This window comes from Sorex fumeus, unplaced genomic scaffold (assembly GCF_029834395.1).
Source record: "Sorex fumeus unplaced genomic scaffold, SorFum_2.1 ptg000127l, whole genome shotgun sequence".
NCBI classification, from domain to species: Eukaryota; Metazoa; Chordata; class Mammalia; order Eulipotyphla; family Soricidae; genus Sorex; species Sorex fumeus.
The window spans coordinates 818,339-831,436 of NW_026606184.1; the positions used below are offsets into that span (position 1 = coordinate 818,339).

General features: G+C 63.3%; 1 protein-coding gene across 2 annotated transcripts; it reads left to right on the forward strand.

Annotated features, from left to right (window-relative positions):
* The first annotated feature begins 1,094 nt into the window (after window positions 1-1,094).
* Window positions 1,095-4,426, forward strand: RGS4 (regulator of G protein signaling 4). 2 transcript variants are annotated; one of them, XM_056137777.1, is made up of 5 exons: window positions 1,095-1,192; window positions 2,662-2,766; window positions 2,854-2,915; window positions 3,188-3,354; window positions 4,184-4,426. In XM_056137777.1, exons 1-5 carry the CDS (start codon window positions 1,149-1,151, stop codon window positions 4,409-4,411), a joined length of 606 nt encoding a protein of 201 aa, XP_055993752.1. In that variant the 5' UTR covers window positions 1,095-1,148; the 3' UTR covers window positions 4,412-4,426. The 2 variants fall into 2 exon arrangements, with proteins under 2 accessions (XP_055993752.1, XP_055993753.1); XM_056137778.1 differs by lacking the exon at window positions 2,662-2,766 and having other exon boundaries at window positions 1,116-1,192.
* The last annotated feature ends 8,672 nt before the right edge of the window (window positions 4,427-13,098 follow it).

Genomic DNA, 13,098 nt, shown 5'->3' on the forward strand with positions numbered 1-13,098 from the left:
GTCTGGCCCGTAGCAAACTCGGGTTCGAGCCCCGGCATCCCATAGGGTCCCCTGAGCACCACCAGGAGTGATTCTTGAATGCAGAGCCAGGAGTCAGCCCTAAGCATCACTGGGTGTGCCCCAAAAAAGCAAAACGCAAAAAAAAAAAAAAATAAATAAATAAAATAAAAGAAGGTAGTTGTGGTTGGGGGGTGAGGGGGAGTGCATCTCGCTGACACTTTGGGGGACCAGAAGGCACCAAGTTTCCCCCTCCTGGGCCTAGTTGGCCCAGCCAGAATGAGAGTCGAGGGGTTTAATTCTAGCACCTTCTGGCACCTTCCAGGTCTTCACGGAGCTGGTTTCCCTGGGCGTGTGGGGCCCTTGCCACAGTCACAGGGACCTGGAGTGGATGGGAGGCGGGGGGAGGGGAAGAGGGGGCAGGGCAGTGTGTGTCCTGCAGAAACAGGCCACTGGACGTGTCCAGCCCGGTTCCCCCTCCTGGACTCTGCTGGCCAGGCCCAGCCCTGTGAAGAACCAGGAGGTGGTGAAATTCTGCAGAATTCCTGGCAAAACCCCCCACCCCCGCCGCTCCCTGGCTCAGGGACGCCCCCCAGGACCCCCTGAGCCGAGTCTGCACTCTGCAGGGGCGAGAGGGTCTTCTGTTGGGCAGCAGCTGGCCAGTCCCCAGGGCTGGACAGGACGAAGGAGGCCGCCCTGGGAGGGGGGCGTGGAGGAGGGGCTTTTCCCGCCCCCTCTGCACACTCAGGGGGAGCCTGGAGTTTGCTGGGCTTCAGGCTCTTTTGCAGAAGGCGACCCCCTGCCCCCAGGCCCCGCCCCGCCCCGCCCCCGCCCCGGCCCCGCCCCGGCCCCGCCCCCGACCCCAGGCCCCGCCCCCGCCCCGGCTCCGTTCAGAAGGGACTGGGCGGGGCCTCGAGCCGGCGGCGGCGCCTCTGATTGGCGGCGTGGGCGGGACGAGGTCGCTGATTGGCGGCGTGGGCGGGACGAGGCCTCTGATTGGCGGCGTGGGCGGGACGAGGCCTCTGATTGGCGGCGTGGGCGGGACAACGCCGCTGATGGGCAGCGCCGCCGCTATAAAAGCCAGCAGCCGGGCTGGCGGGGCCAGCAGTGGCCAGCGGGAGAGGCAAGCTGGCCGTCACCTTCCGAGCAAGATGTGCAAGGGGCTGGCTGGTCTGCCCGCGTCCTGCCTGCGGAGGTAAGACGGTGGCTCTCTGCACGGTCCTCCTGTCCCTGCAGAGTGACCAGCACGGGTGACCACTCCTACGTGGGGGGGGGGGGGGCTGGGGCTCAGACCCGGCTGGACATTCCCCAGTCTGCCAAGTGCGCCGTGCAAAGAGCTGTGACCTTGGCTGCAGGGTCGCCCCTGAGGGTCAGGAGGGTCAGCTGGGCAGCAGAGCCAGCCCCGAGGGTGGGGGGTGGTGGTCAGTGCCTGCTGGACGACCCCCCACGTCCTCCCTGCTGATCAGGAGCCCCTGCTGGAAGGGCTTCTGGTGCTGGCTGTGGTCCAGGTGGCGTCTGGCGGTGCGGTTACTGGGGAGACCCCCTTACACTGCCCTGGACCCCTTGTCGGGGGGCTTCCTGCGGCCCCCCACCCCTGGGAGCTCTGTCCTGCAGGGGAGAAAATGCCCTTTCAGACCGGGGGACACCGGGCGCCCAGAGGGACCTAGCGCTGAAGCGAGATCGCGGCAGGGAATGAATCAGACGAGACGCACGGGCAGGACAAGGCGGGTGGCAGCCCGGGGGTGGCGGGGGGAACGCTCTGTCCCGGTCTCTAATGACCGTCCTCCCGGCGTCCACGCTGCAGAGGGGACTCAGCTGCCCAAGGTCAACCCACGCCAGGTGCCAGCGGCCGAGGGGGGCTCCCCTCAGCTTCCTGCCCCTTCCGGGGGCCCCGGGGTCCATCCGTGACCGTTTCCTGGGGCATTTCCAAGTCTGGACGGGCCCCCGGGACACGGATGACCCTCCTGGACGTGGCTCCCTGGGCGGCCCCTCGCACGCGTGATGTCACTGTGTCCCTCTCCAGACCCACTGGGGGAGCAGCGAGGGGCCGGCCGAGGGTGCAAGGGTTTTGGTGGGAACATGCCTGTGTGCGTGTGTATGTGTGTGTGCGTACATGTGTGCCCGTATATCCCCATGTGTTGACATGCGTGTGCATGTTTCCCCGTGTGCATGTGTGTGTGTCCCCGTGTGTGTGTGCGTGTGTGATGCGTGTGTGTGTGTACGCGTGTGTCCCCATGTGCCTGTGTGTGTGTCCCTGTGTGCACGCGTGTGTGTGTGTGCACGTGTGTGCGTGTCGTGTGTGCGTGTGTAGGTGGGCGCGGCCCCGGGGCTCGGGTTTTGGTCAGAGCTGGAACGGGGGCCACACTGACCCCTGCCCCCGCCCTCAGTGAGACTCTGGGCTGTGATGCAGACCCCCTTCCTGGTGCCCACTCAGCGGGGTCGCACATAGAAGCAGTAGGTGGGGTCAGTCACATCCTGTCCTCCCGCCCTGCCCCCCTGACCCCTCTCAGGCCCTGAGCACGACCCAGGGCACAGCCAGGTGGCCGTGGAGGTCACCACAGGGGACAGCGGGGCCCACAGGCTTCTGGCGGGGTGGGGGCCTGGCCGCCCGCACGGGGCCCTCTCCGTGCCGGCCGCGGCCCTCACCGCCCGCTGTCCCCTCAGCGCCAAGGACATGAAGCACCGGCTGGCCTTCCTGCTGCAGAAACCGGACAGCGGCCAGCTCGGGCCCCCCCGCGGCAGGAAGGACCGGGCGGCGCGGTGCCAGAGGTGAGGACACCGCGGGCGCGGGCAGGGGCGCGGCGGGGCGGGCGCCTCCGGGCCTGGCAGGGACCCGAGCGACTGTGTCCCCTGCAGGGTGAGCCCCGAGGACGTGAAGCGGTGGGCAGAGTCCCTGGAGAGCCTCATCGGCCACGAGTGTGAGTGCCCGCGCCCTCTGCCCTCCGCCCTCTGACCTTCCCGAGGGTTCGGTCCCCGGCACCCCACCGGGCCCCTGAGCCCAGCGCCAGGACTCGGCCCTGAGCCCGGCCGTGGCCCCGGACCCCGAACCCCGAACCCCAAATGAGGGCAGAACCCAGCCCCATTGGCCGAGCATCCCCGGGAAAGCCCGGCCCTGAGCACTGCTTGGGAGAACCCCGGGCCCCGGCGGGTGGCGCGTGCCGCGAGGGTCCCAGCCTCCCCCACCCCGCAGGCGGCCGGGCGGCCTTCAGGGCCTTCCTGCGCTCCGAGTACAGCGAGGAGAACCTGGACTTCTGGCTCAGCTGCGAGGCCTTCAAGCACAGCACGCCGGCCGGCCAGCTCGCACCCCGAGCACTGGACATCTACAGCGAGTTCATCTCCGTGCAGGCCCGCCGCGAGGTGGGTCTCGGGCCCGCTCCTCGGGGACACACGGGGCCGCGGGGCCGGTCTCGGCAGCTGGGGGCGTCCACGGCTGCCATCCCCCCCCACCCCCACCGGGGAATCGCCCGGGTGGGCGTGAGAAGGAACAGAGGCGGCGACTGAGACCCCGGCCTCAGCTCTGAGACCACTCACGGCTCTGTGCTCGGGGCTGACTCCCGGCTCTGTGCTCGGGGCTGACTCCCGGCTCTGTGCTCGGGGCTGACTCCCGGCTCTGTGCTCGGGGCTGACTCCCGGCTCTGTGCTCGGGGCTGACTCCCGGCTCTGTGCTCGGGGCTGACTCCTGGCTCTGTGCTCTGGACTCACTCCCGGCTCTGTGCTCAGGGCTGACTCCCGGCTCTGTGTTCGGGGCTGACTCCTGGCTCTGTGCTCAGGGCTGACTCCTGACTGCTCAGGGCTGACTCCCGGCTCTGTGCTCAGGACTGACTCCCGGCTCTGTGCTCAGGGCTGACTCCCGGCTCTGTGCTCAGGACTGACTCCCGGCTCTGTGCTCAGGGCTGACTCCCGGCTCTGTGCTCGGGACTCACTCCTGGCTCTGTGCTCTGGACTCACTCCCAGCTTTGTGCTCTGGGCTGACTCCCAGCTTGGTGCTCTGGACTCACTCCTGGCAGGCTCGCCCCTAGGGTGTGGGGGCTTAAACCCCGCAGGGGCCAGGCAAGCGCCCCTCCAGCTGTACTGTCCAGCCCTGGGCGGGCGGCGGGGAGGCCCGTCCACTTTCCTCCTTGCCGGGTGCATGTGACACTTCCGCGTCCCCTCCCCGAGCCTCCATCTGCGTCCTCCCCCCCCCCAGGTCAACCTTGACTCCTGCACCCGGGAGCAGACCAGCCGGAACGTTCTGGAACCCACCCTGAGCTGCTTCGACGAGGCCCAGGGGAAGATCTTCAACCTGATGCAGAAGGATTCCTACCGCCGCTTCCTCAAGTCCCGCTTCTACCTGGATTTCACGGGGCCCTCGGCCTGCGGCGCGGAGAAGCACCCAAAAGGCGGGCGAGGCGCCCCCGTCCCCCTGTGCGCCTGAGCCCCCCGGAGCCCCCCGCCGCAGCCCCCTCCCGTCGCCCACCCTCGTGGCCATCGGACTCGGCACAGTGACCCCAGCAGCACGGACCCCTCGGCAGCCGCGCTTAGATGAGGACCCTGAGCCAGGCGGAGACGGTCACGCCCCGTCTACGCCCGCCGGACCCCAGGGGCCTCGTCCACGCATCCCGCTGGGGCCCGGAGGAGGAGGAGCGGGCAGGGCGGGGAGAGGCCCAGGCGTCTGTCCAGCTGCCAGCCTGACCCTGGGCGCGAGCGGGCAGCTGCTCCCGGCTCCTTCCTCTCCCCTCCTGCCCTTCCCGCTTCCAGCACCCCAGCACGCGCAGATGGGCTGCTCAGGGGGGCTGGAGACTCTGGAGCACTGTGGTGTGTGGGGAAGGGGCGGTTCCTTCTGAGGCCTCCGTGAGGGGAAACTGTGTCAAGGAGGAGCCCTCGCTGCTCAGGCCCCTTCGGAGCTTCTCCCAGCACGTGCGACATGCGAACATTTCTCCTTTCTCTTACTTATGCTGTTTTCATATGGTGCGGTGTTTTTTTTTTTATGATTGTGTTGTTTTATACACCGAGGGGTGGGGTGTCCCCAGAATCACTCGTGAATGGCCTGGGAGCCTCGTTCTGGGACGCCCACTGCGTTAGGAGTGCACGCACACGCAGGCAAGCGTGCACGCACGCAGGGACATGCATGCACAGGCGAACACGGACGGGCGCACACAGACATGTGTGTACACATATGTGGACAGGCACACGCAGACACGCGTGCACGAACAGACATATGCACATGCATGCACGTGTGCAGGCAGGCATGTATGCAGAAGACGCAGACCCACGCATGTGCGCAGACACGCATGCATGCTGAATGGACAGACCCATGCGCACACGTGTGTGTGCGCAGACACACATGTACATCCACGCACACACAGGCTCCACCTTCCCCAGGCGGTTCCATGCTTGGCTGCCTCTGACCCTCCTGCCGACAGCATGTGTGAGTCTCGGACTTGCCACCACCCCCTGCTCTGCTGTGCACCCCCTTCCCCCGGTACGAGGGTCCAACAGTGTGTGCAGACGTGGCCTCTGGCCTTGGGCCGGTGTTTGAATCGTGATCAGAGGAGTAAATGGTTTTCTGGAATGTGCGTCTGCTGTGTGTCTCTCCAGGGGCCCCCAACCTGCCCCAGGGGAACCACGGGCTCCACAAGCGGGCTGGGCTGCGGCTCCCCTTCCCCATGCCTTGCAGTACCCACCCCGGCTCCCCTCCCTGTGCTGTGCAGTACCCACCCCGGCTCCCCCTCCCCATGCCATGCAGTGCCCACCCTGACTCCCCTTCCCCATGCCATGCAGTGCCCACCCCAGCTTCCCCATCCCCATGCCATGCAGTATCCATCTGGGCTCCCCCACCCCATGCCGTGCAGTGCCCAACCTGGCTTCCCCTCCCCGTGCCTCTGCAGTGCCCATCCCAGCTCCCCCTCCCCATGCTGTGCAGTATCCACCTGGGCTCCCCCTCCCCATGCTGTGCAGTATCCACCTGGGCTCCCCCTCCCCATGCTGTGCAGTGCCCACCCCAGCTTCCCCTCCGTGCCTGTGCAGTGCCCACCCCGGCTTCCCCATCCCCATGCCATGCAGTGCCCACCCCGGCTCCCCCTCTCCGTCTCTGCAGTGCCTGCCCACCCCGGGCTCCAGGGACAAGGATGCCCGAGAGAAACTCTTGCTTCTGCCTTGGGGGGCTAATAAACGCTTTGCCCCCACCTGCTGCTGGGAGCTGTCACTGATTTACAGGCCGGGCCTGAGGGGGACGGCAGAGGGACGGGCCAGGACCGACCCCCACCCAACGCGCCGCAGGCCCTCCCACCCTTTGCCGACTAGGGGCCCTGGAAAAGGCGCCAAGGATACCGCTGTCCCCTGAATGTCTGTCTTTCATGCCGCCCTCCGACGTGGCCAGCCCTGGCCTGATCCCCAGCAGCCTGGGGTCCCCTGAGCACTGGTGTGGCCCCAAACCAAAATGTCCAGCCGGTCAACTGCCTTGGGTGGACCGGGGGTGGGGCCGGCGCTGCTTTGGGGCGGCCTCATGACCGAGCCCCGGGAAGGCTTGGCCGTGGCCAGATGGCCGTGGCCGCTGTGTGGCCCTGGTCACGTTGCTCCCTGGAGGGGCAATGGCCTCGGGCGCAGGTCACAGGGCACGGCTCTGGGGGGCCAGGGGGCAGCGGGGGGGGCCATGGGAACGGGGCCGGGGGCCTCGGGGCGGCTGGACAGAAGCGAGTCCATCTCCCAGAGGGCCGGACATGCGCCATTCCCAGGCCAGGGGCTCCTGGGGACACGCCACAGACAACGCTGGGCCTGCCCCGTCCTGTGTCCTCCGGAGAAGGCGGAAGGAGACGCCACGGGGGAGAGGCCGGTGGGAGGCCGGGGAGGCTGCGCTGCTGAGCCCCGGGGCGAGATGCGGGGGGCGGGTACGGGTGGGCAGGGAGGAACCGCCTGGAGAAGTCTGTGCCGCTAGGTCCTGCCCAGAGGGACCGCCCCAAGGGAAATGGGGCCAGGTACAGCTGGTGGTCAGTGCCAGGCGGTCAGCGTCAGGCAGTCAGTGCCAGGCGGTCAGCGTCAGGCAGTCAGTGCCAGGCGGTCAGCGTCAGGCAGTCAGTGCCAGGCGGTCAGCGTCAGGCAGTCAGTGCCAGGCGGTCAGCGTCAGGCAGTCAGTGCCAGGCGGTCAGCGTCAGGCAGTCAGTGCCAGGCGGTCAGCGTCAGGCAGTCAGTGCCAGGCGGTCAGCGTCAGGCAGTCAGTGCCAGGCGGTCAGCGTCAGGCAGTCAGTGCCAGGCGGACAGCGTCAGGCGGTCAGCGTCAGGCAGTACCAGGTGGTCAGCATCAGGCGGTCAGTGCCAGGCAGTCAGCATCAGGCGGTCAGCGTCAGGCAGTCAGTGCCAGGCGGTCAGCGTCAGGCAGTCAGTGCCAGGCGGACAGCGTCAGGCGGTCAGCGTCAGGCAGTACCAGGTGGTCAGCATCAGGCGGTCAGTGCCAGGCAGTCAGCATCAGGCGGTCAGCGTCAGGCAGTCAGTGCCAGGCGGTCAGCGTCAGGCGGTCACTGTCAGGTGGTCAGTGCCAGGCGGTCAGCGTCAGGCAGTCAGTGCCAGGCGGACAGCGTCAGGCGGTCAGCGTCAGGCAGTACCAGGTGGTCAGCATCAGGCGGTCAGTGCCAGGCAGTCAGCATCAGGCGGTCAGCGTCAGGTAGTCAGTGCCAGGTGGTCAGTGCCAGGCGGTCACTGTCAGGTGGTCAGTGCCAGGTGGTCAGCGTCAGGCAGTCAGCATCAGGTGGTCAGTGTCAGGCGAACAGTGTCAGGTGGTCAGCATCAGATGGTCAGTGCCAGGCGATCAGCGCCAGGTGGTCAGCATCAGGCAGTCAGTGTTAGGTGGACAGCATCAGGTGGTCAGTGTCAGGCAGTCAGTGCCAGGTGGACAGTGTCAGGCGGTCAGCGTCAGGCGGTTAGTGTCAGGCGGTCAGTGTCAGATGGTCAGTGCCAGGCGATCAGTGTCAGGCGGTCAGTGTCAGATGGTCAGTGCCAGGCGGTCAAGCGTCAGGCGGTCAGTGTCAGGCGGTTAGTGCCAGGTGGACAGCATCAGGCGGTCAGTATCAGGCGATCAGCGTCAGCAGTCAGCATCAGGCAGTCAGTGCCAGGCGGTCAGCGCCAGGCGGTCAGCGCCAGGCGGTCGGTATCAGGCGGCCAGTGTCCAACCAGCTTCCACTGGACTGAGCGGCCTGAGAGACCACATAGCCACAAAGACTCCACAAAGGGAAGAGAAACACGGGCGGGAGCCCCTCAGCGACTCCGTTCAGGGGACAGCTGGGGAGAGGCGGGGCTGTTCCTCCAGCACTGACCCCAAGGAGCCACGGGGAGACGCTGTATCACGGGCAGTCGCTGTCCGTGGCCCCTGCAGGCAGACACTCGGAGCACAAACAGGCTGTCCAGGGGGAGGCCCCTGCGCCCAGCCCGCGCCTGCCTCTGTCGGGGCCGGCATTTCCAAGGCCCCTGCCTCGCTCCCGTCCACGCGTGCCTTCCTTTGTGGCCGCTGTGTGGCCCGGCCACGGCACCCAGGCTCCGGCCGTGGCATCCAGTGGGCTTCCGGGGACCCGCCCGTCTCGGTTCCACCCTGCAGAGCCGCACATGACTGGGAAGACGTGTGCGGACCCCGGGCTGGACAGTCGCCCGAGAGGGACCCGGGTGCTTGCTGCAGGGGTCTAGTTGCCCGGGGTCGGGTGGTGGTGCAGGGACCCCCACACTCTGCCCTGTGCTCACCCTGGAGCAAACCGGGAGCGCCGGAGGGACCCCCCTCCCACCCGCCACCATCAGCTCTGTGTGTCTGTGTGTCCCAGACCATCCGTCCCTACAGAGATTCGGACTCCCGCCAACCCCCTCCCCCAGCATCCAGGGTCCCCCGGGAGATGCCGGAACCCCTGACAGGCGCACACGGATGACCGAAGTGGGGGACGGAGAGGGGCCCTCGGCATGGTCGGCTGTAAGGATGCGGGTTCCGTGGACGCCAGCCCGATGTCCCCAATCAGGCAAGGAGGCGAGTCCCACACAAGAAGGACACAAGGGTCAGTGAGAGACTCGTTTAATGGACTCGACGCGTGACTGGGGGTACCTGCGGGAGATGGGGGGAGGGGAGGTCACAGCAGGGCTGGGCTGCATCGCTGAAGGATGGGGGTAGGGGCAGGGTCCCAGCCGCAGCCCTTCCAAGTCTCCTGGAGGGTGGCACCGTGCAGGGGGCAGAAGGGGGCATCGGGGTCCCTCCCGAGACTGTCCCCAGGTACAACGTTCCTTGCTTTGGCCACGTCCATCACCAGCGGGTGGGCGAGTGCTGCCCTTGCCTGTCACCTGTCCCCTGGGCAAGGGCATGGACGGACCCCCAGGAGGTGCCCGAGAGACCCTCTCCCCGTCGGAGCCGGGCCCGGTTCTCCCCTGGGACCCCTCTGGGCTCTGTGCCTGCCCGCCCACGGGGGGTCACTCCCGTCTGTTGGCGCTTCCGGTGTGGCCCCTCCTGGGGGCTCTGCTCTGGTCCAGCCGGTCTGACCCTCACTGCCCAGTCCTGGGTGGCCCCTGCCCTCGGCTCACACCCCCACCTCCCTCCAGACGTCTCTTGTGTAGTTGTGCCCAGCCTGGGAGAACTCCGTGTGCCCTGGAAAGTTCTATCTCCCCCCGGGGCAGATTTCCAGAAGGTTCTACCAGGGGGCAAGCTTCTGGAATGTTCTACCCTTGAACTCACTCCCGTGCCCGCCCTCTCTCCTCCTCTCCTCTGTCCTCCCTGCCACCTCCTGCCATTTGGATGCCAAACGCGCCCAAGAAGCCGGGTGGAGACCCAGGGGAGGGACCGTGCCCGACCCAAGCCGGGGGTCCCGGGACGGCCTTCTCAGGGCTGGTCCCGCTCACGGGGGACCCTCGCTCTGCCCACCCGTGGCCCAGTGGGCGCTTGGACACGCCTCCCTTCCTCGGGGCACGGGGCAGCTCTGCCTGTGAGGGGGCAGGGAGGGTCCCCAGCCCGGGCTTGGCACAGAACAGACACAAAAGCGTCCGTGAGGCTTCAAAGTGGAGGCCCACTTAGTGCACAGCGGCCCGAGGGGGCGACGGGCAGGGACCGGGCAGGGGTGGGGTGGGGTGGGGTGGGGGGTCCCGCATTTCACGGAACTGGAATGAGAGTTAGCTCAGCGCCACTGAGGGCGTCTCTCTGGGAGAGAGGGAAGGGGTGTGAGTGTGTGTGAGTGTGTGTGTCTGTGTATATGTGTGTAGGAGAGTGTGTGTGTGAGTGTCTGAGTGTGTGCGAATGTCTCTGTGAGTAGATGTGTCTGTGTGCGTGAGTGTGAGATTCTGATTGTGTGTGAGATTTTGTGTGTGAATGTGTGTGTGGGTGTGTGTCTGTGTGAGTGTGTCCGTGAGTGTGGGTAAGTGTGTGAGATTTGTGTGTGTGTTTGTGTGTGAGAGTGTGTGTGTGTTTGTGAGTGACAGTGTGTGTCTGTGTGTGAGTGTCTGTGAGTGTGCGTGCGTGTGTGAGATATTGTGTGTGTCTGTGTGAGAGTTGTGTGTGTGTGTTTGTGTGTGACAGTGTGTGCTTGTGTGTGAGAGTGTGTGTCCGTGTGAGTGTGTCTAAGTGTGTGAGATATCGTGTGTTTGCGTGAGAGTTGTGTGTGTGAGTGTGTGTTTGTGTGAGAGAGTGTGTGTGTTTGTGTGTGTGGGTGTGCCTGCGCGCGTGTGGCGGGGGTGTCGTGAGACACGGACGCCCACACAGCACTGCCCCCAGCTCCCCCTCGCGTGGACCCTGGTCTTCTCCTCAGGTCTAGTTTAAGCTCCAAGCACCCCGAACTTTCACCCCGAGCACCCTCAGCCCATCAGAACGCCTGCGGCTGTGAGCCCACCTGGCCTGGCCTGTGTGCGCCCCCCGACCCCCCGACACAGCCAGCCTGACCCCCCTCCCCGACACACACACATCGGCTGCCCAGCTCCCGACATGCCGACCTCTCCAGAGAATGCAGAACCCAGTGCTCGCCCGACAGTGCTCCACGGGGTGCGTGGGAGCAGGCGCCTGGGGAAAGACGCCCAGAGGAAAGGTGCTTCCTCCGTTCCTGCGGAGACACGTCATACCATACTTTCGGTGGCCGCTGTTTCCTGTTCCTTTTCCCCTGTAACCTTTTTAAAACCCCTTTGGAACTCTTGCAAGGAATTTCCCTGGGGACCCTCTGCCAAGCTTGTACGCCCTGTGTCACTGTCCTGTGCCAGCTCCCCGCCACTGGAGACCCCCGTCACTTGAGTTGCTCCGCCCGCAAAGGGTGGGCTTGAACCGGTGCTTCCAGGGCGGGTCCCCCTTCCCTCCTGGGGGCTTCCAGCATCCTCTGGCTGGGGTCTCGCTGATGATGGTGGCAGCGGGTGCCCGATTGAGGGCAGCGGGGCCGTCCCCGGTCGCGGCCCGTCCAGCTGATCCCCTTCCTGGGGTGGGAGGTTCGTGCCCTGGGAGGGCTGGGGACCCCCGGGAGGACACTGCAGGGGAAGGAGACTCGGCCAGCCCGGCCAGCGCCACAGGGACAGCCAGGGATTCACTCGCCCTCGAACAGGCTCTGAACTGGCGGGCACTGAAGCCTGCAGACCACGACTCCCCCTGTTCTTAGAGCAAAGCATGGTTTACATCGACTAAATATGAAATACATTTCCTAGCCAGACTTGTAACGCAGAACAGAATTGCAGCTCAGACCGACTAAATAAAAGAAAAATTTCCTAGCCAGGCTTATAATAACGCAGAACAGAATTGCAGCTCAAATCTACTAAATAAAAGAAAAATTTCCTAGCCAGACTTATAATAACATAGGCAGAATTGCAGCTTAAGCTAACTAAATAAAAGAAAAATTTCCTAGCCAGACTTATAATAACACGGAACAGAACTGCAGCTCAAATCCACTAAATAAAAGAAAAATTTCCTAGACAGACTTAAAATAATGCAGGACAGAATTGCAGCTCAGACCGACTAAGTAAAAGAAAAATTTCCTAGCCAGACTTATAATAATGCAGGCAGAATTGCAGCTTAAACTGACTAAATAAAAGAAGAATATCCTAGCCAGAATTGCAGCTTAAACCGACTAAATAAAAGAAAAATTTCCTAGCCAGATTTATAACAACACAGGATAGAATTGCAGCTCAGACCGACTAAATAAAAGAAAAATTTCCTAGCCAGACTTATAATAATGCAGGTAGAATTGCAGCTCAGACCGACTAAATAAAAGAAAAATATCCTAGCCAGACTTATAATAATGCAGGCAGAATTGCAGCTCAAGACTAAATAAAAAAAAATTCCCTAGCCAGATTTAAAATAATGCAGGACAGAATTGCAGCTCAGACCGACTAAATAAAAGAAAAATTTCCTAGCCAGACTTAAAATAATGCAGGACAGAATTGCAGCTCAGACCGACTAAATAAAAGAAAAATTTCCTAGCCAGACTTATAATAATGCAGGTAGAATTGCAGCTCAGACCGACTAAATAAAAGAAAAATATCCTAGCCAGACTTATAATAATGCAGGCAGAATTGCAGCTCAAGACTAAATAAAAAAAAATTCCCTAGCCAGATTTAAAATAATGCAGGACAGAATTGCAGCTCAGACCGACTAAATAAAAGAAAAATTTCCTAGCCAGACTTAAAATAATGCAGGACAGAATTGCAGCTCAGACCGACTAAATAAAAGAAAAATTTCCTAGCCAGATTTATAACAACGCAGGACAGAATTGCAGCTCAGACTGACTAAAATAAAAGAAAATTTTCCTAGCCAGACTTACAATAACTAACAGGGCAGAATCAAAGCTAAAATCCACTAACTAGTACCACGGCCGATTCGGAAGCTGTGGGAACCTGGGTTTGGGGGGGGGGGTGGGATGTGATTTTGCAGGAACCCCGCCCACAGCGAGTGCGTTTTCCTGGCGCTAAAGGCAGATCTGAAGCCCAACACCACCGGTTTTAAATGAGCCATCAGCATCTGAGAGACCAACTGGGCTTGGCCGCCTCCCATGCAGTGACGTCAGCCTGGGACGCCCCCATGACCAACGGCTCGGAACTTTCCAGAACCAGAGCTGATGATTTTTGACACTGACACGAAACTTAACGTGACAACGGACAGTCAGGGTTGGGTAAGGGGGATGGACTAGAGTCACAAACCCT